Below are 22,786 nucleotides of genomic sequence, written 5' to 3' on the forward strand. Positions count from 1 at the left end.
AAAATTAACCCCCAAAGCTCATCTCCTTTACTAAAAACTCTAGTGATATAACTTCAGTTTGAAAATACAGTTACAATTCTGCAAATCTTGGTTAAGGAATACTTAACAAAATTTATTTAATTTATTATCTTTTTGGAGTACAAAAATGAATACAGAGACAAATGAGACCTGAAGGAGGTTGCTAGGAAGGTAAAGAGCGATTAGCATTTCACTAGATTAAGAGGGCAGATAACCTTCTTTTCCTTACACTGATCCAACAACAATTGTTAACTCCCCACCAAGAATAGCGCAAGACTTCTCCTTTGGAAGTGGATTAATATCTTTCCCTACTACACCAATTATAATGCAGTGCAGAGGGTCACAGTAATTTCATGCTGTGGTAATTGAACCCTCCAAAGCTTTCCAACCTACTGCTTTGCTGAGAGAAGTAGGGCAGAAAGAAGAACACCTAATTAATTTGAATAATGTTCTAGTAGGCTGTTGTTACAGTAGCTAACTTATTAAAGTCACACTAAAAATAAGGTATACTGTAGCAGAACACAAGATTAGCGAAATACAGGTAAGTATAGTACTAGCAAATTCTGCAAAGAGATCAGAGAAAATTTAGGGAGTGAAGACAGATACTTCTGCATCACCTCATTCCCTGAGAAACTACACAACAGTATCTGGTGAGCTAGTGTAGGTAATAGATGTAAACTAATAATGAACTATGACTTGTAAAGAACATACACATTTTTATGACATATTATCCCTGATACTTTAATAGCTACTGATTTACTGAGCAGTTTTAGAAGTACAGTGAGATAAATGACCTTTCTTAACAACAGGGTAAGCCAATTAACTGCTTAAACTGGAGAACAGTATCCAGTTTCCTTCAACTCCAAATGTCCCTACAAAGAATTACTACATGATGCAAGGATCATTTTAAAGATTCTCACCTCTGTGAGAACACTTACACTACTTCAAAACTAAACTATACTTTATATCAGCTCTGACACTATTTCAGATTAACACAAATGTGTCCAAAGACTCCCGCAATCAGCAAACCAGGGATACTTTTGTCCCACCAGAATGAACTTCAGCAGATACTGCTTGTGATGACAACCCACACAGAGAAAATGTAAAGCTAGTGTGCCCCACTACTGAAACACTGAAAATGTCAAGCCTTAAGAAGGATCTTCAACATATGAAACTTACTCTTAAGGAAAACGGTTGTGCAAAATCTACTCTGACACACCCGTAGTTCTTCCGCAGCATTCTGAAGACTCCTCTAGCTATACTCCAAATACTTTCATTCTTCTTAGGCTTGCCCTGGAAAACAGAGGTGATTGTTTTGCTGTTGTTTTTCTTTTCCAATTTGCAATTAAAAGGTTATGATTAAAATTAAAATGCACGTGGCAGCAGACAAAACAAGGCCAAACCTTTTGACACACCTTATAACTTCCATTAAATCTAGAGAACTATTTTATTCCATAGATAACAAGTAATACTTCAAGTGGATATGTCATGAATTTGCATTTAGAACTATGTCACCTATACCTCAGCACTCCCTATTAGAGAGGTTTTGTGATTCATGGCTGTGCAGTCTACAATATTAACACCAAAGACATGAGGGAGGACTATTAGCACATCATTTATATATGTAACACATTTTCCTGCACATAAACAGAAAATCCCCTAGGCAAAACAAGTTGTTCAGTTGCTCTTACCAGCTGTTCACTGTTATAGTGACCTTCAATTATGCGATCGTAAGAGATTCCCACAGGTATAATTAGGACATCAGGAGTAGCATTTGAGAAGAGAGCATCCACTACTACAGATAAAAGACCTGCTCTAGCGCCAGATGTCTTTCCACTGCGAGACCGAGTGCCTTCCAAGAATATTTCTAAAAACTGCTGCTGTCTCAACAATTCTTCTATGTGCTGAATACAAAAAGATTGGAAAAGAAGACAAAAATTATATTGGCAAAGTCACATTCGAAATACATCATCAGCAACCATTTCCTTTTGCAAACACTGGAAGATCATGAGTTGGCATGAATACTTGTGCAAAAACTAAAACTAATGATTAATCCTTGATATAAACCCAGACCAAACTGCAATTGAATCTGCATGAATATACAAGCAGTGTAATGCCATTTGCTCAGGAACAGCATCTCTAGCAACAGCTGATCTAGTCAATTCGCATACATCAATCCTTCTGGTTTGTCAGTACATCCTATTATCTAAGATGCAAATACAGCTATTATACTGAATGGAACAAAGGATTACTACAACCCATGATAAACAGAGACTTCCATTAAGTTATAGAATCTGTGTAGATCTGCCCCAGTACAAAAGGAATCAGAGAAAAAAGGCTTAACTTTAACATTAATTCAAAGGGCATTAATTTCACTTTCTTCAATAAGGATTACTCATGGTGAAAATCTGTTCATCTTTGAACCTGCTGGGCATTCAATTTTGTTCTATACAGCCAAGACTTCATACAAAAATATATCATTTTTTCTGCAGCATGAAACCTCAGACAAATTCAAAGCAGTAAAAAACATCTCCAGACTGACAGAACTCACCTTCCCACTTGCCACTTGACTGAAATGCTACCTAGAGAAACAAAGACAAGAAATACATACCACATAGAGCAAAGCTCTGTAGAGGAAGTCCTTACGACCATCAGGACTCTGATCTAACTTTCGACGAATGAAGAATCCTCCTAGCTTGCGGATTAATGTGCTATATGATAAAGAAGAATTATACTCTTTGAATTTAGTTTGTAAGAAACTGCATGTCCAGTACAAAATTCCTAGCACACAACAGGAACTGAAATTACTGAAATTCTCAGACAATAAAACATATTATAGTATTTGCAAACGATAGGACCATACAAATATTACTCTATTTAACGTAAGAAACAGGCTTCTCTATGCTGTCTTGCCTCACTTGCCAGATCCCTTGCTCTCTGCATTGAACCTGACTGGGAGATCATTCCACACTGAGATGCTGGTGACTCACATAAGAGTTTAGCTGAGTTGGCCAAGTCTGTGATATGCTGCACACAAACCATGGCCCTCATGTTCGTGTCGTACTGCATATGCCTTTTGCTGCAGGATCAGCTCAGCCAACTAATTTTAACAGAAGAGCCTGCAGGCAGCATCCAGTTGGCACCAGTAGTTACACCACCTGCATGTCCTTGCCTTTGTCCAGCAGTGCAGGGAGAAGTTCTCATGAGAACATCCTTTCCACTTGACAGAAGAAATTATGAATAATTGTTTTCTTGTAAGAAAATCCTGTACTAACTCAAACAACCAAAATGGGCAACCCCTTCTGCAGACAGGGTCCACATGATGTGCTGAATGTGGATCGGAGACCCTCTGGATGCTGCACAACTTGGGGTTCCAGTGTCTGAAGGCCTCTTAGATTACCTATGTTAATCTCTCTTTTTTTATACTGCTAGCCTTAACAGATATAATTTTAATTGATATTTCATAGACTCTGAATACCTTTCTTACTGGGATCCTCATAGACCAGCATCTACTGGTGTAAAACACCCTTTAAGTCAAGGTACTCCCCTTCTTTCCTCACCATTTACTGCAGTATCCAGTGGCTTTTTTTAGAAATTAGTTATCACCAAATTCTGACTCACTGGCAAAATACTACCTAAAAGACTGTATGTTCTTCAGCCACCAGAAATATAATTTAAAGAGAGACCAAACTGGAGTACTTTCTACAAAGTATTGCACATTCAATACTGTTGTTGCCCATTAGACAGGTCACTGAACTTCATGAAGAGCTGTGCATTCACACCACTTTTTCACATACTCATCTTTTCTAGTCCCTTACCCATTTTGAGACTCCTAGAAGAAAAGAATATTCTTCCTTACCCTACTTAGGTTATCACAGTTTCTCAGAAGGACTTTGTTATGCTCTCTCTCTAAGCACGTAATAGGAACCAAAGAAGTTTAGATAGCCTAATAATACTCAAATTATCTTACACTTGGACATAAGATATATGGAGTGATAGGTCTCCTGAAGTTCCCCCACTCAGTCTTTTCATAGAATCACAGAATCATTAAGGCTTAAAGGAACAAACAAGGAGAGGTTATTACCTGAAGATGGGGATGTTGAGATTGTTCCCTGCAGCAATGTAGGGTGCTTTGATGTTATGGCAGAAAAGAATGAAGGTAAGGAGCAGGTAGTCAATGTGGGATTTGTGAACAGGCAAAAAGATAAGAGGCAAATTCATCTATGGTGGGGAGAGAAGGAAAAAAGAGAGAAGACGGTGAGAAATGTAGAATATTACTCTTTTTCTGATCAATTACTGAGATTGCTAGCATCATGTTATCAGAACTGATGGCATTTTCTGGTTAGCATCAGTTTGTTTCCTTCTGATTTTCAGTCAGCTGTGACAAGGACATTTTAGTCAACTGTACTTGCTGTTTTCATGGGCTGCAGTTTTTAGTTGTATGCATTACATTTACAATGATTAATATTCCCAGTTTCTTCAAACTCACAGTATTCAAACAACAATCGAACAATTAAATGGATGTGGCTAAATCAGTGTCACCAAGGTACTTCTATTTCTATTAGATATCAGCAAGGATTTATGAATAGTGGAGTTCCCAAACACTGTAATCAACAGATAAAAGAAAATATTAGGAACTTTATTTTGTTTCATTTATCTAATCCATCTTTCTAAGGAAAACCCTGCAAATAGAATCAATTAATTTGAGTGTAAAGAAAATGAGTTATTTTGATCAATTTCAATAAATATTGAATGACTGGGAACAAATTTCTAGCAAGAAATAGAAGTTTATTTCTTAAAGATTTTTAATCCAAATTAAGGCAAGAGTGAAAAATCCTAAATAGACTACTACTAATTTACTACTGGCTGCCTCAGCACAAAAAACAAAATATTGCTGGAGGAAGGTTATCTGATATAATCATTCAGCCTGATGGTTCAAATTTGATCCTGAATCAAAGATAAAACCAGAGTTCACATAGTATTTTAGCTTACACAACTCAAAGAGCATTACATTTACTTAAAAACTATGAGACAGTTCTACAAATCTGGTATCACAGACTTAGCAGAACTCTTCTAAAATGAGAAAGTGCTGTAAGCATTATTAGAAACTAATCAGAAATCTATGTTATCAGATTTTTCTCAACCTCCCTTACCTCTGTTGCTGCTTTGACCATTTCTATTTGACCTCTGTGGATCTGAATATTCCAGAAAAAGCTGTTAAACAACTTCAGTAACACCCAGCCAGTCAACCTGAAGGAAGCATAAACACAATTCAAAAAGCTCCATTCATTTCTGCCTCCCTCTCCTACTGCATCTATATGCCAAAAGGCAAAGCCATAAGATCTCATTACTTTATATTCAAACAAAATTACTACAAAATCCAATTGCTTAACAAGATTTTGCCTATCAGCTAAGCCATGGTTAGTAACCACATTTCAGCCTCCTGCAGGTATGACACAAATCTTGTTAGTGTCAACCTCAGTGAAGGCTGTTCAAAGGGCAAAGACCACTTACCATACAAGGCAAATTAAGGGCGGTTGTATAACCAATTATAATAACTAAGCTAGTTATGTGAGGTGACAGTATCTATCTGGTCTTGTGGGAGTACTTAATATAGCTAGAAAAATACAGGATTTGCATCATAGAACTTGGTAAAGGACTAGGAACATTATAGAGACAAATTAATCCCTGGTAGTAATGGGAGACACTGCAGCAGACGATTTTGTCTAAGGTGCTTTCTGGGTTATTATATTCAGTGGGCTAGTGAAAAACAAGATCTTACACAGTTTAAGATGCTGCAGGTAGCTGTTCTCACCATATGAGCCTAAAACAAAGGACACTATACTGGTCTAAGCATTAGCACCAAATCCAGCTTTCAGAAGAAAAAAAAAATGTTTTTATTTAACCTTATCACAAGACTTATCCCTTGAAAAGCCAGATCATTTCTGCTGCATCGGAAAATGAAGACTAATTACTATTTCATTAGTTAACCATTAGAACAGGGATTTTTATGAATAATGTATTATTATTTAGAACAGTTATTATTTGTGAATGTGTTATAAGCTCTGCTGGTATAACACAGAGTGAACCTGGCCATCCTTCTACCCACGGACAATACTGGTGAGCCATTTTTCTTACCTGATTAAAGCAGGCGACACATTTGCTACCATTTCTTGGAGAATTTTCCTGGCTTTTTTCTTCACTTTGTTGATAGCTTTAGGATCTGTCTGAACAAAACTACCTGGAGTACTTGGTTCAGAAGCTTCATCTACAATGGCCTTCTGGACTCTAACATTAAAAAGTAAAACATATGAGACAACTACACAACAGAAGTGTTCAAGACACACACAACAGCTGCGTTGCTATGGGACAGTGATATGTTATGAGCTACTTATTACTACAAAAGCACCTTGCAGGCATAAAATAATCTGCACTCTGAATATCATGAACTCCAAATGCATCAAATTTCATTCAGTAGTTTTCTAAACTCTGATTAAATAGGTGGACAATTGGTGAATGCACTCAAAGTTGACCATTTATGGTATGTACACTGTTCAGAGGTACTGATACTAAATGATGGCAAATTTTCAGAAACTGTTAATAAAGTTAAAATGCTGAAAGAATATCTGAAATATATGTTAATATTCTTTTCCTGTCACAGCAGTGTCACTTACCTTATTAGACACATTTATGCAGTTGCTATTTGGCACTGCATAATTCCTTGAATTCCCACTTTTGCAAAGCATAACTGAACTTCATAAGGACTCTGTTCACCATTTAAAACATACCGAACAGAGATTAAGTGGTTTAACACACCATAACTATAGCACAATGCAGTCTGCTTTGCTTTACAAAAGCAACACTATGCTCTTCAGATGGGACTTAAACATTAAAGATTGAGGAGGGTTAGGAATGTTAATGTAGGCAGTGTGTGCCCTCTGACAAGAGTAGACTCAAGGAGTGGGCAGCTGAACTTCTTTGTGTCCAGGGAAAACTGATACCTTAATAGCTTATCAGGGGCTCAACATGACATTTAAAATACAGTATAGGAAACAGAAAACAAGCTCCACAAAGTAGAGGGTGGGTATTTCATTCTACAGCTTTTTTCCACTTTTGCCTCATGCTCTTGGTGTACACTCAGGGTACTCTAACATGCTGTTTTGCTATTACTTTTGAAACACTGACAGCTTCTTATGACTGCAGTATGACTTTAGTAGTAATAATTTACATGAATTACATAAACATAAATTACATAAAAAACATTTAAAGAGATCACATGTAGCAATTTATTTTTCCATGTACTGTCTGCTTTTCACCCACTATGCATCATTCATTTGGAGTGTTTTAGCTCTTAATCTCCACTATTACTATTCAAATGAAAACTGCAAGCTACAGACCTGAAAAGCTGTGCTGAAGATACTGTACCCTCTCATATTTTCACAGTCTGATTTTCAAAACCTGCCACTTCCAAATTCTTAAATCATATTATAAAGTATCAGTCATTCAAAAAAAGAGGAGAGTTTATTTTGCATTATCTTACCTGCTGTTATTTAGCACATTTTCCGTCAGATTCTTGGCAAACATACCCTTATGAACATCCCTTTCTTGCACAAAAAGGACGTAACAAAAGCGTCTCGCAAGCCACCCCCTGTACCTACAAAAATACAAAGGATATTTGGATCTGACCCTCAAACCATTTCACCACAAAACAAAAAGAAAGAATATACAAACACCTAGAACACAATTAAGAAGCAAAACTATGTAAGGATTTATGATGGGCTGCCTAAAAGCTTCTGTATTTTCTGGTAAATAATCAATATGTTAATGTTACGGATGATATAACTGATGCATAGCACAAGATATCTGACACAGCTGGTGTCTGCATTACTTCAGCTGAGGGTGATACCGGCCCTAAAACATCCATAGTATCACAGGAAATTGGCTACAAACCAGCACATACATTTTGTCTATCCACTGGAACCGACTCCCTAGTTCAGCAAAGACAAAAGAAGTAGTGCCAACTCCCCTTTCGGTGACTTTCCAACAGGGAATGAAAATGCCCAGCTAAGAGGTTTGTCAACTTCTTCACAAAATACTGAGCTCTCTTGGGAAAGTTGCTCACGTACACACAGCGTAAACTCTCACAAACACTTCTAAAAGTATGTTTGCGTTAGCTACCAACACTAAAACCACTTTTTTTGTAACCTTTTCTTCTTTTCCAGTGTTTTTAAACTCCCAGTCGTATGTGCCTCCTATGTACTTTCTCCTTGCAAAGTTATAAAAGTAGCAGAACCACTAAATCAGTAAATCTTTTCACACGTTCAAGTGTTTAACTAAGGCTACTTCGTTTATGCTGCCAGTCTCTTTCTTTTAACCCTGTTCTCTACTCTCTGGATCACATCAACAGTAATTACGTGAGAAAATGTTACTTTGACCAGTTTTACTAACATCACAGACAATGAATGTGATATAGGAAGGGCTAAAATCCAGTCTCCAGCAGTGAATGTTCATTACTATTTTCTCTCCTTACCACCCTTACTCACCAGGCCAAGACCAGACAAGCCCCAACTCATACTGGTCACTCCCAAACCAAACAGAGCTGGGACCCCAAACAGCAGAGCTGATGTGGTAGGGAATAACTAACAGTTGGAAGAAGAAATACAATTCTGGCCATTTCTAAGACCAGAGCATTCTCTATCATGCAAAACCCTGTCCTGATGGCTGCTGTTGCAATGCTGATGCTCCAGCGACTACCTCAAACCAAACCATGGATGGCAATACTCATGTTGGTTTCCATGCTGGAGTGCTGCCAAGATCTCGCTCCTTGTTGTCACCCAAGTTACCGATCTTGGTTGTTAAACCTCCCTGTGACATTTCAGTAAATTTATACATGGGTTAAAACCAGCTAGGAAAGATGAGAAGGAACGTTTACACTGCAAAAGGGCAAACCACCTGAGTGAACAGGCCACTCGTGCTATAATTAACATGAGTGCACATGCACAAGTCATCAGCAGTCTGACACTTAACTGTTATACAAATACTCAGACCACCTCGAAGGACAAAGAACTTTGCTATTCATGTTGCCAGGGAAGTAGACTGGTGGCTCTGCTTTAATTGCTTTTCCATTTTCCCCTTCTCATCAGAGTCTGAGAGTCTTATTGATTTTTCTAAAAAGCAAAGTTAAGGATGTTTCTCTCTGACAACAATTTTGGTAACTATGAACATATCACAATAGCATACACCTCCTGCAGGGATCTGTCAAGGTAAAAAGGCTTCTATATTCATTTTACAGCCTAGCTACTACATAGTACAATTAGAAAAATCTGTTTTCTAATAATTTAGCAATGATAGAAGACAAAAACCACACAGAATAGATCTAGTCAAGACGTGTTATAAAACTGACATTTTAACACCTCAGAAAAAGGCTGTGTTAATGTCTCAATGCAGATACAGTACACTAGGAGTTAAAGAGAATCCCTCTTGCTTTCCAAGGACAAGAAACTGTGACTAAGTAACCCCATCAGACTTCAGAACTTCATTAAAACTGCCAATTTTCATAGTATAATGACATCCTGAGCTAAAGGCATTTTATTTCAGAGTAATTCATTAACCCATATTTTGTTGCCTTTATATTCCTAATTTAAATAACTCTGACCATTTAAAACCATTCAAGCGTTAGACTTTTGAAACTAATTAAAAAAGGTTAATATTATTTCTCTTAATTTTCTGTATTCTAAACCACAAGGTCCACTCTTAAAAAGACATCATTAAATCACATTGAAGAAAGAACAGCCTCTAACATTAGCTTCCTCCCTCTCAAGCACAGCACAATGTTGCCTTTCTTCCACTCAGAGACTTTGGCTCATTTCTTTTGGGCTGCTGGCCTCTCTTTGTTTGCTCTGACTCTACAACACACACTGCAGGATCTGCTTACGCTAATGATGACTGTAAAAACCTTAGCAAGCATTATTAACTTGCCATAGAACAGAATAGATTTTTGTGTATTTTCAGTATCTTCGTCCAAGAACACAAGACATATTTCCAATAGCGCAAAGATACATCATCAGTTTTAGGTCATCTACACCATCCTTCAGCAGTTGCACTCTGCCACGGAGGCACAGGAGAGACAGTCTAGCAAGCCATGCTCAGATTTAATTGTCATTAGTGATAACAGTCAACACCTAAATTGTGAGCCAGATCTGCTCAGTAAATGAAAATGCAGCCTGAAGTAATTTTGAAGCATGGGAATAAAACAGCTTGTCTCAGCATTATGCTATGGATGCTGCGTTTGCACTAAGGAGAAAGGATTTAAACATGCTTTGGTTTTTGTGAAACAGGTTTGACCCTTACATTCCTTGCCTATAACACCAAAGGACTTTGCCCAGCTCCCAAATACAGCCAGATTCCACAAGTACATTACTTTCCTGAAGTCAGCACCAATTCCTGCATTTTAGGACAGCAACATACACTCACTGAGTCCATGCTATCCTAGAGATTTCCCTGTCCTAAGATCAGAACACACTGAATTTTGAAAGCAAAAGACAGACTTGCTACATTACCTTGTATGTGTTTCATTGATATATATGACATTACGCAGACCCAAAGAAGGAATACTAGCATTGAAGAAGTTATCCTGTAAAACCAGGGAGAAAGAAAAGGTTAGTGGACTATTTCATTACATAAGAAGTTGTGTCTTTATATTCATCATAACATTTTAGATAATCCTAAGTTTTTCAGCTCTAATATAAACAAAAGCCAAAGCAGAGAAGTGCTGAATTTGCATATTAAGTACATACAAGCTGTTCTGAAATGAAAATTAAATTCATAAAGTCACTATTCCCACTCCAATATTTTTAAAGCATTCTCTAGGCTTTACTGATATAGAAATGGTTGTTTTGATTGCATTTTTCAAGCCAGAATGTTTTATCATGTTCTGATGTAATATAAACCAGGACTTGTCATAATACAGAGCCCACCTTTGAGACAGAACTTCATTAAGCCACATTCAGCATTAGTATAGTCACAACCTCTGATGCTATGTCTGTGACATCCAGTTTGCCAGCAGATCAGGCATCACACAATGGCAACCAAGGGTCAGGATATCCATCCATGGTTAAAGTGGCAAATCTCAACACTCCTGCTCTGCCTGAAGAACAGACTCAACCCAGCCTTCTACATCCCTGGTACAGACACTACATGCCAGCCTATTAACTGTTCTGGGATGAGTTTAGGAGCAGTTCCACTTTGGATAAACAAGTATTTCCTGGCAGGAAGACCTAAATTTTAATCCTCCATATTCCAAGTACCTTGACTGAGAGGCTAGCTTCCTTCTGCCCAAATAATATCTAATTATAAAACTGGTACCATGCCAACAGTGAATTACAGCTAAAATCACTGGGCATGTGCATGTCAAGGAAGACAAAAACAGGGCAGCGAAGGACACAGATGGTCACCAGCTACAGCAGAGCTGCAGAACAGCCTCATGACCAATGCTGCAATGGGAGTCAGGGAAGAGTCTCATTTGTTTGTATTTTTTTTTAGGATACGCCATTTGCCACAACTTCAAGGTAATACTAATTTCCTTGAATATTCACTGGTAATATTTTGTGGATTTTAAAGCTTGAGATGTTCTGGCAAAAAGAAGTGAAATGACTTTTTCTTGGTCTCACAGAAAGTCAGCAACAAAGTTAATTATCACTCAATGCCCCAGTCCAGATCAGTGCTCTATTAGGCTACAATCTTGCTCTGTGAAATTCATCCCCTAGCTGTAAGGTCACACTTTGTCTTTTCCTTATTTAACTCCTTCCTGACCTGTATCAAGCAGAGAATGTGGTTCCAGGAGACCAAGCGAGCCGATAAAGCATGTCCATGCTGCTGTGAGGAAGAAGCCCAGCTCCCAACGCCACATCATACCCTTTCCCACTGAACACTTTCTCTCACTTCTTAAATTATACCACCTCTAGCATTCATCACACCACTTAACGAGCCAGCTTCATTCAGGCAAGGCAGAAAACTTAGACAGCCAGACTAAATGAATAAATAAAGCAGGCAGTTTTCTGCTCGGATGGTGAACTTGATCGGCCCCCAGGACAGCAGGAAAGAAAACAAGGAGGAGAAGCTAGACTTCCCACTTCCAGCGTCAGCAAACTGTTAGCTTGGCCAATGCACTTAGGTAAATTTGTCTCACTCATCCATCCCTTTTCCTTAAGAGAACTAACAAAACAGGCAGCTCAAAAGAAAAACGAATGAAGTATCTGGAGGTTAATGAAAGGATCTGGTTTGTTGCTGTCTGCTGCATTGTGACATAATGCAATAAAGGGCTTAATCAGGTCATGCCCCTTTCTTAAGTGAGATCTCAGGGTAGTTAATTAGTTTCTTACTAAATGTACAAAATACAGAACAAGATTTTTATTTTTAAAGCATGAGTCCCAAATTGAGAGAAACAGCCTAATTACTAATTGATAACTAAATGTATAAAGAATGTATAAAGCCTTAAGCTGAGGATTCTTACACATCTTTGTATGAGGCAAAACACTCAAGTGTCTGTTAGAAGTAGTCTCAGTTTATCTAACTGCTTGCCTTGTTGCCTTTACCATACCTAGCCTTCACAGCACATTTGGATTTCCAGCCCACATTTCTATCTCATTGCTGCAATTTTCTGTTCTGGCATAGGAATAGAGTGAAGTAACAACTTTTCCTTGGTCAAAGAAACAAAAGGAAATTTTCACTCTATTCCAGCCCAAACAATCATGGAGCTCAGTGCAGGTACAATTGAGTGCAATTTAAAGCCCAGAGAGTACACGTAAGTCAAGCTACATGATGAACTGACTGCAAATTGCATTATGCCATTTATCAGCATTCTGCATCTTCAGCTTATGGAAAGCTGACCACTGCAGTTCAATAAAGTTCACATTTTAAATCAGGTTGCACAACCTCTCTGGAGCCACCATCTTGACACTGCTTCCAGCAGACAAATATCCCCACTATTGTAACTGGTGCTCCTTGTTTACAGGCTGGCAGAGAAGCCAGGAATCAGCTAGATGTGGAAAATCTGCCTGTCTTCTCAAGTACAGAATTGATGTCTTCAAATTTGAAGGGAAACACATGGCTTACTTTCAAAACTGTATTTTTTCTGATAATAGGGAATTAAGTGTCCTAAAAGTAAGGCTTAATACTTTCATATGCACCAAATTTCCATTATTAATCTAGCAGAGCAGATAATTTTTTCCTATACAATTTCCTAGCGCTGAATTTGGAGAGATTGAGAGTTTTGTGCAAGGAGTAAGTCTGCACTAAAAAGTAGGAGACAAAGCATCACAACAGGTCTGCATCACCCATTAATTCTGTGACAAACAAATATAACCACAAAGGTGAAAAACTATATTCCTTTATGAAGCAAAAACATTGTGACCTTAATTCTGAAATTAAGAAAACTACTGAAACTTCATCATGCTGCAGTTACACGTTGTCAAACATAATCCATTCCATAATCTTCTTACCCGGCTTTGGGGAGTGCAGACGTAGCAACATCGTCCCACAAAAGGCCTTTTTCTGCCCAATAGTGTCTCTTTCCATTTTAAAGTAGCAGATCGGAAGAGAGTGGGCCTAGAGTTACACTCTCCCTGCAGGACAAAAGAGTGCTGTGTAAATAGCCAGAAATACATATTTTACTGAGCATGTGAAAAACTGGAGTGAGAAACAAAAAAGTAATTACCCCCCCAATCACATAAAGCTAAGACAAATTTTTCCAAGATTTTTCTAAAATAAATTATACTATCTCCAGATGATGTAATTTTACAAAATAAAAGCAAAATCAGCATTGTACTGTTGTAAACTTAAGCATTGCAGTATTTGCTGACACACAAAGGTTTAAAATAAATAACAACCCTAATAAGAAACTGCAAGGAAACTGGCAGCTGAGAAAGTGGAAGAAGTTAGCAGTAAATTACACTTTCAATAGTGTAATGCTGCTTATAATGTGAACAATATATGTTAAGCTTTACTGGACATCACCCTGTGGAACTGCAGGAAGGCTGGATGTATGCAAAACATTAACTCCATTGACTCTGCAGGCTATTTTTCAAGCAGTTCCATGCAAAGTGATATGAAAGAGGAACTACTGTGCCTTTTCCAGTGTTACACTGTCTTTCTAAAGATTACAGAACAAAAAAATCCACAGCAACTGCATTCACAGAACACATTCTCTATGCGAGGACATAAAGAAAATACACTTGACTACAATTTTTACAAAGACATTAACTGTTCCCATAGAAGTCTACTGAATTATTGCTTGCCTGAGAATGAGCACTGGATTGCCATTTTCTGAACCATCTACTGTCAAGATTTTAGTAAAAGGAAAATTACAGAAACAAACCAAATCAAAATGTTGTTTAAAATAGCACACTTAAGTGGAAGAAAAGCAGGGCAGAACCAATACCTTAAACCAGCATAAGGGCTGGAAAGCACAAATACAGATAATCACTTACTCAGTTAGAAAGCCAGACCAGTGAGAAACAACCAAAAAGTCAAAAGCCAACACTGAAGATGCCTAAAAACCAAAATGTGCATGTATCATATTTGGCCAGTATGAACTGGCCAGTATTACAAGGCTAAGTTTTCCATCTGAAATAAAGAAGCATAAAGATGCTAAACCTGACTTAATTCCTTCTCTATTACCTTCTGCAATGCTAATTCCAAAGTTAATCAACTTTCCAACAATATTGTCTTCCTTCTACTTGCCCCCAAGCCCTGACTGAACTCATCAGAAATGTCTTACAAAACCTCCTTTCTATCTCTTGTGTCTCGCCTGCCTTTACCTCACTCTCCCATGGATCCCCTGGTTAGCGCAACTTGTTGTCCAATGTAACTTGCATCTAGCTAGACAGAAAACCCAGCTGCCAGGACATCTGTCCTTTCCTTCAACTCTGAGCATGTGTCCAACTCTTCTGTATCAACTTCAAACTCCCCCTCTCCAGAACATGTCTAATGCTTCCAGACCTCTGCTTCTAAACCAACCAGGACCAGCGCAGTCCCCATGGGCTCTTTCTGCTCCACCCAGCCATCTCTGCTCACTGACCCCTTTGCCTCCTTCAAATCCCAAGACTCACTCCACAGAGGACACAGACTTTTAATAGGCTCCTTATTTATAGCCACCAAATTTTCTTTGCCTCTCGTACTGCACAAAAAGCTCCAGCTACAATGGCTACACAAGCATGCATCTTTAGTTTCACACTTCGCTTGTGCATTTCAAACTACATGCTTCAGAACAGCAACAAGCTTTCCACTTCATCTCACTCTACACCACAGTGGGATTCTGCACACTTACTGCTATATAAAATTATTAGTAATATCACACCATAAGACTGTAAGACTATCAAAAGAATTTGATGAGGTTTTTCTTTTCTAGCAACACTGTTCTGTAGCACTGCCCTCAACTTGGGCTCCTCCTTACATCTGAAGTTAAATTAAAACCAAACTATCTCATGCATGAGAGAGCTGGTGCCTCAGCTTCATTCTTCATAGCCATAAGAAAGTCCACCTCTGACTCTAACAAAAAAAATAAGATAAATATATTTTCACTTACCCATTCTTCACTGGAATGCTTACATCTACTGATACTGCATTCTGCTGAGGTGGATAAATAGGAAACATCTATTGTTCCAAGGGACAAAGCAGTTTCATCCATGACACAGGAGCTGAACTGAAGATCAGAGCTGCAAAACAATAACATACATACATATGTATACACACACATACACACGTATAATTTCAGTGATGGGTATCTAGCAACAGATTAGCAACCTGAAATTTTTGCACCCTTCAGTAGAAGTCAGGTTCTGAAGAAGTTTCACTGCAGGCAGCAATCAGCATGATTTTAATGATAAAAAAAATCCAGCACTTTCAATTTCCATAAACACTGCACACCAAACAACTATTACACGTTCATCTCTCCCTGCTCTTCTTCCCATTCATTACATCTTAGTGCTGTCCCTTTGCACTTTCCACTGTTCCTCACTGCCTATTTTAAACCATTCTACCACAACCATACACATTTCAAACACTTTCCAAAGTTTACTATTCTCTTGCACCATGACCTCACTTTCATCATCTGCTTCTCAAGGACACCCATTATTTACAAAAGCAATTTCATTAAGGCTCTCTCCCAGTCCTATCGCACAGTATATTTTATGTGTCTGATCCAGCTGTAGTCAAACCAGTTTGCAAACCACTGGGAAAATGGAGTGCTGTGTACAAAAGCACAGCCCTAAATCCAAACGTGCGGCTGACACAGGTGTCATGACAGGCTTGTGGGATTAAAAAGCAGTAGCAAAGTCCAAACTTGCACTATATAAAGTGGAAGTTTTATAGTTCACATAATAAGCACAGCAAAGTAATTCTCACTTGTACAAAGTAAAAAGTAGGCCAAACACAGCAAAACAACTTATTGCTGTATGGTTGATCTGCAAGACTGCACATCCAACTGCTCCAAGCAGGAACCCCAGCATTTCCATCTAGAGAAACTGAAGTGGCAATACAGCCTTCTTCCATCTGCCGCCGCAAAGAAACTGCACAGCCAAGCTATGAGCCACAAGGAGGGAGACTGCTCGCACCCTGCACATGAACATCATTAAGAGCAAGGCCTAAAACTTCAGTGCAACGCTTTGTCTTTCTCACCATCCTCCCCAGCAGGCACAAACCCCTCCTGCGAGAAACCCCCTCCCCGTTCAGAGCTTCCCATACAAACTGGATCTATCGCATCCACACACGTACTTATCTTTGCACAGCCCAAGTACGTAAGTCATCTTTCTTTCTTTGCTGGCTCTCACACTCAATTTGCCCAATACTCAATACTTTACCAGTGCTCGAGCAAATCGATATCTAAACCACCCAATAAACACATAAAAGAAAGCTCACAATGAAAACGAAATGCGTCCTTCTTGTGCTCAAGGTGACCTTGGCTGCACCGGCAACACACAAAAGATGAACTTCAAAACCCACGCCGTTAAAAGCCTGTTTGAGCAGGAGCAGCCCCATACCCACCTCAAGCAAAATCCCCCTCCCAAGCCCCTGGCTCACACAGCCGCCGCACCGCGGAATGCCATCCTGCGGGCCGGCAACCACGCTCCACGACCCCACACGCTCCCGAGAGCTGATATAAAGCAGAACACAGCGGGGTGCGGAGCTGCCAAAGGACCGGCCCCGTAAGCTCCCGACCGAGGCTCCCGCACACTCACCAGCCGGCCGGCCTGTCCCGGAGCTCGGCTCCACGCTCTGCCGGCGGCTGCTGGCCGCGGCCCGCCCCGGCCCGCCCCGCTGCTGCCCCTCGCCCCGCCCCGGTGCCGGGGGCGGCACCTCCGCACCCTGTTCCGGCTCCCGCTCCAGCGGCGGCTGCCGCCGGCACCGCGGCCGCGTTCAGCCGGCGGCGCCGGGCCTGACGCGACTTCCTGGGCGGCCGTCGCCATCGTGCGGGCCCCGCTGTGAGCCGCCGTACCCCTCGTTGACCGGAGTGAACGGCCCGCATAGGGGCATGAGCAGCGTTCGGCCGCCGTCTCGCTGCCAGACCGCCTCCTCACCCGCTCCTCCTGTTCTGCCCTCAGATCAGAGCTGCCGACAGGGAAAAACGCTGGGAAAGGGATGATAAAATCGTGTTTATACGGGCTCGTAGCGGCTCTGGGCTGCAAGTGGTGTTGAAATGAGAGCAGTGGGAGAAGGTTCGGGACAGGCATCGATCTGCCCACCTGGCCTTGCAGCGGTGCCAGTTTGCCTTTTACTGAGTGCAAATGTTGATTGAGATTGCTGCAGATAAGCAAACATGGGCCGAGAGGGGGTTTTGGCTTTGGCAGACTTGGGCTAGTTAAAGATAGTTTTTCCGTGGCTTGACTTACAGACCTATGGAGGGTGAGCACCTCCATTCTTTGAATGTCTGAGTCTTCATGGTTGTGCTAAACAGCACAACACAGGAATAAAGTGACAAAATACAAGACATCGTTTTATGGTAATCCAAATATTCCAGTCATTTAAGCAACCCAAGGAGGTATTCTCTTAGAGGCCTCACTTCTAGATGTTCTTCTGAATTTATTGCAAACAAGAATTGTTCTGTAGGAATTACAAACACTTTTCACACGCAAAGTATATAGGATGTGAGGGACAAACCCCAGATTGTTGCATGCATGTGTGAGTTGCCCTGCTTCCCACAATGGAGTGCCTCCCACAACGGAGTGCCTCCCAGGGAATATCACACAGATACTAGACCTGATACTTCACAAGCTGCATTCTGCAGTTCATGGGTCTGAAGAGGTTTTGAATCTGGATTTTCCTCCTTTAGCAAGACAAGATACTCTTCTGTGTTGTAGGGTGGACTATGGAATGTAAGACTTTTGAGATAAAATACAGTAGTGAGATGTACAACTTAAAACATTTGTATTTCTGCATAATACACAGTAAAGCATTTATGTGTAGCAAAGCACCATTTTTTATGGCATCACATTCTGTATAAAGGACAACCTCTAATTGTATTTCTTACAGCACATACTATAGGTTTTCTCACAGTTTTCTTATAATCTGGTCCAGGAATTTCAAATTTGATGAGCAGTTCTAGTGAAGGAGAGTTGGTTTAAATAGTGCCAAACAACCTTTCGAGTTGTAGTTTTGAGATGCAACATAGAATCTCTAGCCTCTTGAAGGCCATAACTGTCCGGCTTTATAACAAAGCTTTTGACTTTATATCAATTTTTTGTGGAACTGAATTCCTGAAGGTCAGCTGGGAAAGAGGGAGCAGATTCTGCTTTCATCTGGGTCTACTGCAGCTAAGTGGATTTGTAACTTCTTCACTAACCAGAGCCCAGCCCAGCAGGCCATCCATATGGAAAGAAAATACCATCAGAGGCACAGTGCTGCCATGCAGTGTGATCTGAGTTATTGCATCCTTATCTCTGCTCCACTAGCATAATGAGCATCTCTTTGGCTTGGTGGAGTTGTTGAAGCCAGAGATGTCTGATCTCCAGTCCTGTGGTCCAGCCAGTCAGCAGGGCCACATCCCGCATTCAGGATTGCATGGATTTTGTCCTAGGTGCATTGGAAGCATCAGAAGGAGAAACCCTGAACTCCATTCAGAAAAGTGAAATCCAGTGTTACAGCATGTATTTTCATAACTCTTTGCATAAAGAGCAGATCACAGTAGTCAAAGTCCCAGTATAATGCTGCAGCCCCCATTCTGGTCATTGCAAACATATGAAGGATATAGACGTGTTAGAGCATGTCCAGAGAAGGGCTACAAAGATGATCAAAGGGCTGGAGCCCCTTTCCTATGGAGACAGGCTGAGGGAGTTGGGCTTGTTCAGCCTGGAGAAGAGAAGGTTCCAGGGAGACCTTGGAGCAGCTTCTAGTGCCTAAAGGGGGTGCAAGAAACCCAAAGAGGGACTTTTTATAAGGACATGTGGGGATAAGTCAAGGGGTAATGGCTTTAAAGCTGAAAGAGGGTGGATTTAGACAAGATATTAGGAATAATTTTTTCCCTGTGAGGGTGCTGAGGCACTGGCACAGGGTGCCCAGAGAAGCTGTGGCTGCCCCATCCCTGGCAGTGTTCAAGGCCAGGTTGGACACAGGGACTTGGAGCAACCTGTTCTAGTGGAAGGTGTCCCTGCCCATAGCAGGGGGTGGGAACTAGATCTGGGTCTACTTAAGGTCTCTTCCAACCCAAACCATTCTATGATTCTATGATTACTTCCAGGATGGGTCTGGCTGTGTAAGACTGTGTGCAATAGGGAAACCAGAGTTGTTGACTAAAGCAGCAGAATTATCTCAGAAATCACATTGGAGGAGAAGATTCAACAACTGGATTACATGAAAACTGAATATAACAGAGATGGTAATGAACAGTTACATCTGTTGTCTGAGAAAATGAATGAAACACAGGGCAATTAAAATTCTTATTAGTGTTGCCTAATAATTTTATTTGCTCCACTGTATTTGTATTGTTAATTGGGAACTTCTTAGTAGCTACTTTACATTATAAAGGACAACTGATATTGCTTAACACACAACTTTACCTTCTCTAAGTATGGAATCACTTTGATTTTTTTCCCCTTTCACACATAAAAGTAGGGAACCAAGTAGTAGTGCAGTCAGTTGCGGAATGCTATAATGTAACTCAGAGAAAACTTGCAGCCACCAAGTGTAAAGCAAGCTTGTCTGCTTTGCTTCCCTCTATGAGAGATGAACTGTAGCACATTCAAAATCTAATATAGATTTTTTTGCCTCACATGCTTTTATACTGTTCTATTTTTCAGGTTACAAACCAGTTATTTCTGTGATATAAGAAATACAGAAAACAGAAGAAAAGCCTCAGTGGTTTTATCATCATTTTATGCGGTCTCCGGAGTCTGATTTTAGTAGATTTTATGCGCAAACTGCTTAGGCTATTCTCTAGACTGTTTTGAAAAGAACAGCAAATAGATACGGTGTTTTACACAAACATAGTGATTCTGAGTAATAAAAAGTTGTTTCTGGTATGATTGTAGAGCAGCTTTTTTCTAACCTTAGAAAATTCTTGGCTGGTTGTAAAATAAATCCACAGATAATTTTGGCACTCACTTGAAAAGGACACAGAGTTACTCCAATGGCAGTTGCAGCTCAAATCTGTTTACAGGACACACTAGTGCAAATCCTCAGGAGTAAAATCTCGTTTCAGTACTGAGAGCTTGGTGGTGATGTTGTGTTGCCATGGAATCAAGCAAATGGGAAAAAGTTTGGAATGCCGTAGGGGAACAGCCTTTCAGAGCTGTGTGTGCTCCAAAAAAGTTCTAATACGGCTGGGTCTCGCTTCTAGTAAAGAGAGACTCTGTCCTGCTGCCATTGAAGTGCATGGGAGGCTTGCCACTGACCTCAGTAGGAGTGGGAGCATGCCTAAGTTTTGCAATCCGTCTTTTTAAACTTCTTAAACTGAGGTGTTTACCATGCCAATGAGTCCAGAGGGGTAATTTGCATATGATGGCAAATCAGCAGAACCCTGGCTTTGTGTGAATAAGCTGCTGACCACATTGTGCATAGCAGCCTACGGATGAGAAAGAGCTGGCAGGACTCTTCTTTTAAATAATGATTAGTCCTTCCTATGTTTAAATTCCTCATGAAGCTTCCAGCAGAGTTCAACAAAGTACCTGTTTGCTAGACAATGCTGTGGGGAGGAGGAGGGAGAAAGGACCAGGGGAACTTCTTTTTATATTGCTTCTAGCCTGGGTCTGTGCTCTCAGCTCATTCCCAGCGATTCCCATGATGTCACTTGCAGTAACGGAGACATGTTTACAAAAGAGTACACAGCATCCTCTTGAAAAAGAAACTTTCAGCTCTGGGAGTGCTACAAAAGTTAGAAACCGAAAACGATGTGAGGAGGGAGTAAAGATCCAGACAGAGGTTCTTTGTGTGCCATGACCGAACTTGACCTCACATGACTATGAACAATAATAAATATGCAATTTGGCCATTGCAGAACTCGATGTCAGCAGCATTGCCTTTGGTATACAATATATTAAGAGCATCTCAGAATGGCAAGTGGCCATGAAATGGACTGATAAGATTGTACATAGAAATGGTTTGGGTATAGTTTTTATCTCCTTTCAAGACAAATGATTTCTTCTATTTCATCTTCTTTATCTTGAGAGCAGATGCAGAACTCATTAAGAGTACATTGACTCTCTCCTATGTAATGTAGTACATTGTGTTTCTGTAATTTCTTCTCGTTCAAATATCATATTTGTTACTGTAACTTTGGAAAGATAAGGATATTTCAGCCCAAGCTGCTCCTAGCTTTACTCTTGAACTTGGTCCATTAGTACAAAACAGGCTTTTGTTCTAACAGAACAAAACTGGGACAAAACCAGTAAAATTAACTTTTACACTTGCACTCTTAGCCCCATTTGTCTATCAAGCAATTACACACATATCTATATTATATACAAACCAGGAAATCTTCACTGTCAAAAGGAATTTGCCAACATTTTTAATCTAGGGTTAATGAATGGCAGAATCTGGAACAAGATTCTCCCATACTCAGACCTTGAGCAATTATCTGCCGTAACAATGCAAACTTCCCCATGCCTGCTGTGAATAGGGGGTACATTTTGTAAGGGCAGTTATTTCTGTTCTCTCCTTTGTTTGCTGAGGGTATTTGCGAAGCTGACATTTTAGCTGAGAGTTGATTTTATCTAAAAAATAGCACAAATGAAACAACTAATTACTATATATAGGCCCTAAATACTCTTGAATACCCCAAAGGTATTAGCCACTTGTAAATTGTTAAATATCAGTATGTGTGTGGGACTCTGGTTATACATAGGATAAATCTAGGTTTCTATTTGCAGGTATTTCAAGTTTCACTAATGACTTTATTTTATGTCAAGCCCAATGGGCCACTACTTGTTGCCAACTTCCCTGCAGAAGACAGACGGAAGAGTTTCTTCTCATCTTATCCTCTCTCCAGGAATGCAGAGCTGCTTGCTATCCCTCCAAACAAACAGCCAATGAATAAAGGAATAAAGAAACCTGAAAGCTGAGGGCAATATAGACCATTTTGAAAAAAAAACAGCATCTCATTAAAAAAATCTGTGACTCATCCTTGAGAGACTGCAAATTGTTCTAGAATAGCACGCCCCTAATAATTATAAGATGCTAGGCAAGTCTTTCATCAGGATCTCAAAAGGAGGTGGTTTTCACTGCTTGGATTTGTTCTATTGTGCAGTTACTGGCTTTAGAAGGACTTGTCATATGTTATAAT

The 22,786-nt window shown here is 40.0% G+C and overlaps 1 protein-coding gene across 3 annotated transcripts in view; it reads right to left on the bottom strand.

Moving 5' to 3' along the window:
• Positions 1-22,786, bottom strand: part of GPAM (glycerol-3-phosphate acyltransferase, mitochondrial) — a 48,908-nt gene that overhangs the window by 12,852 nt on the left and 13,270 nt on the right. For 2 of the 3 annotated variants that reach the window (XM_034062159.1, XM_034062161.1), the window contains exons 1-11: positions 17,253-17,308; positions 15,602-15,731; positions 13,518-13,640; positions 10,578-10,651; positions 7,559-7,672; positions 6,157-6,306; positions 5,172-5,268; positions 4,103-4,239; positions 2,630-2,729; positions 1,710-1,922; positions 1,198-1,311 (exon numbers count right to left, since the gene is read on the bottom strand). In XM_034062159.1, the coding sequence (XP_033918050.1) occupies positions 1,198-1,311; positions 1,710-1,922; positions 2,630-2,729; positions 4,103-4,239; positions 5,172-5,268; positions 6,157-6,306; positions 7,559-7,672; positions 10,578-10,651; positions 13,518-13,640; positions 15,602-15,703 (1,224 nt within the window). In that variant the 5' untranslated portion in view covers positions 15,704-15,731; positions 17,253-17,308. Of the gene's footprint in view, positions 1-1,197; positions 1,312-1,709; positions 1,923-2,629; positions 2,730-4,102; positions 4,240-5,171; positions 5,269-6,156; positions 6,307-7,558; positions 7,673-10,577; positions 10,652-13,517; positions 13,641-15,601; positions 15,732-17,252; positions 17,309-22,786 lie in introns of those variants that run through there. The other variant, XM_034062160.1, reaches the window with a different exon arrangement.

The sequence above is a fragment of the Melopsittacus undulatus genome, chromosome 4 (genome assembly GCF_012275295.1).
Source record: "Melopsittacus undulatus isolate bMelUnd1 chromosome 4, bMelUnd1.mat.Z, whole genome shotgun sequence".
NCBI lineage: Eukaryota > Metazoa > Chordata > Aves > Psittaciformes > Psittaculidae > Melopsittacus > Melopsittacus undulatus.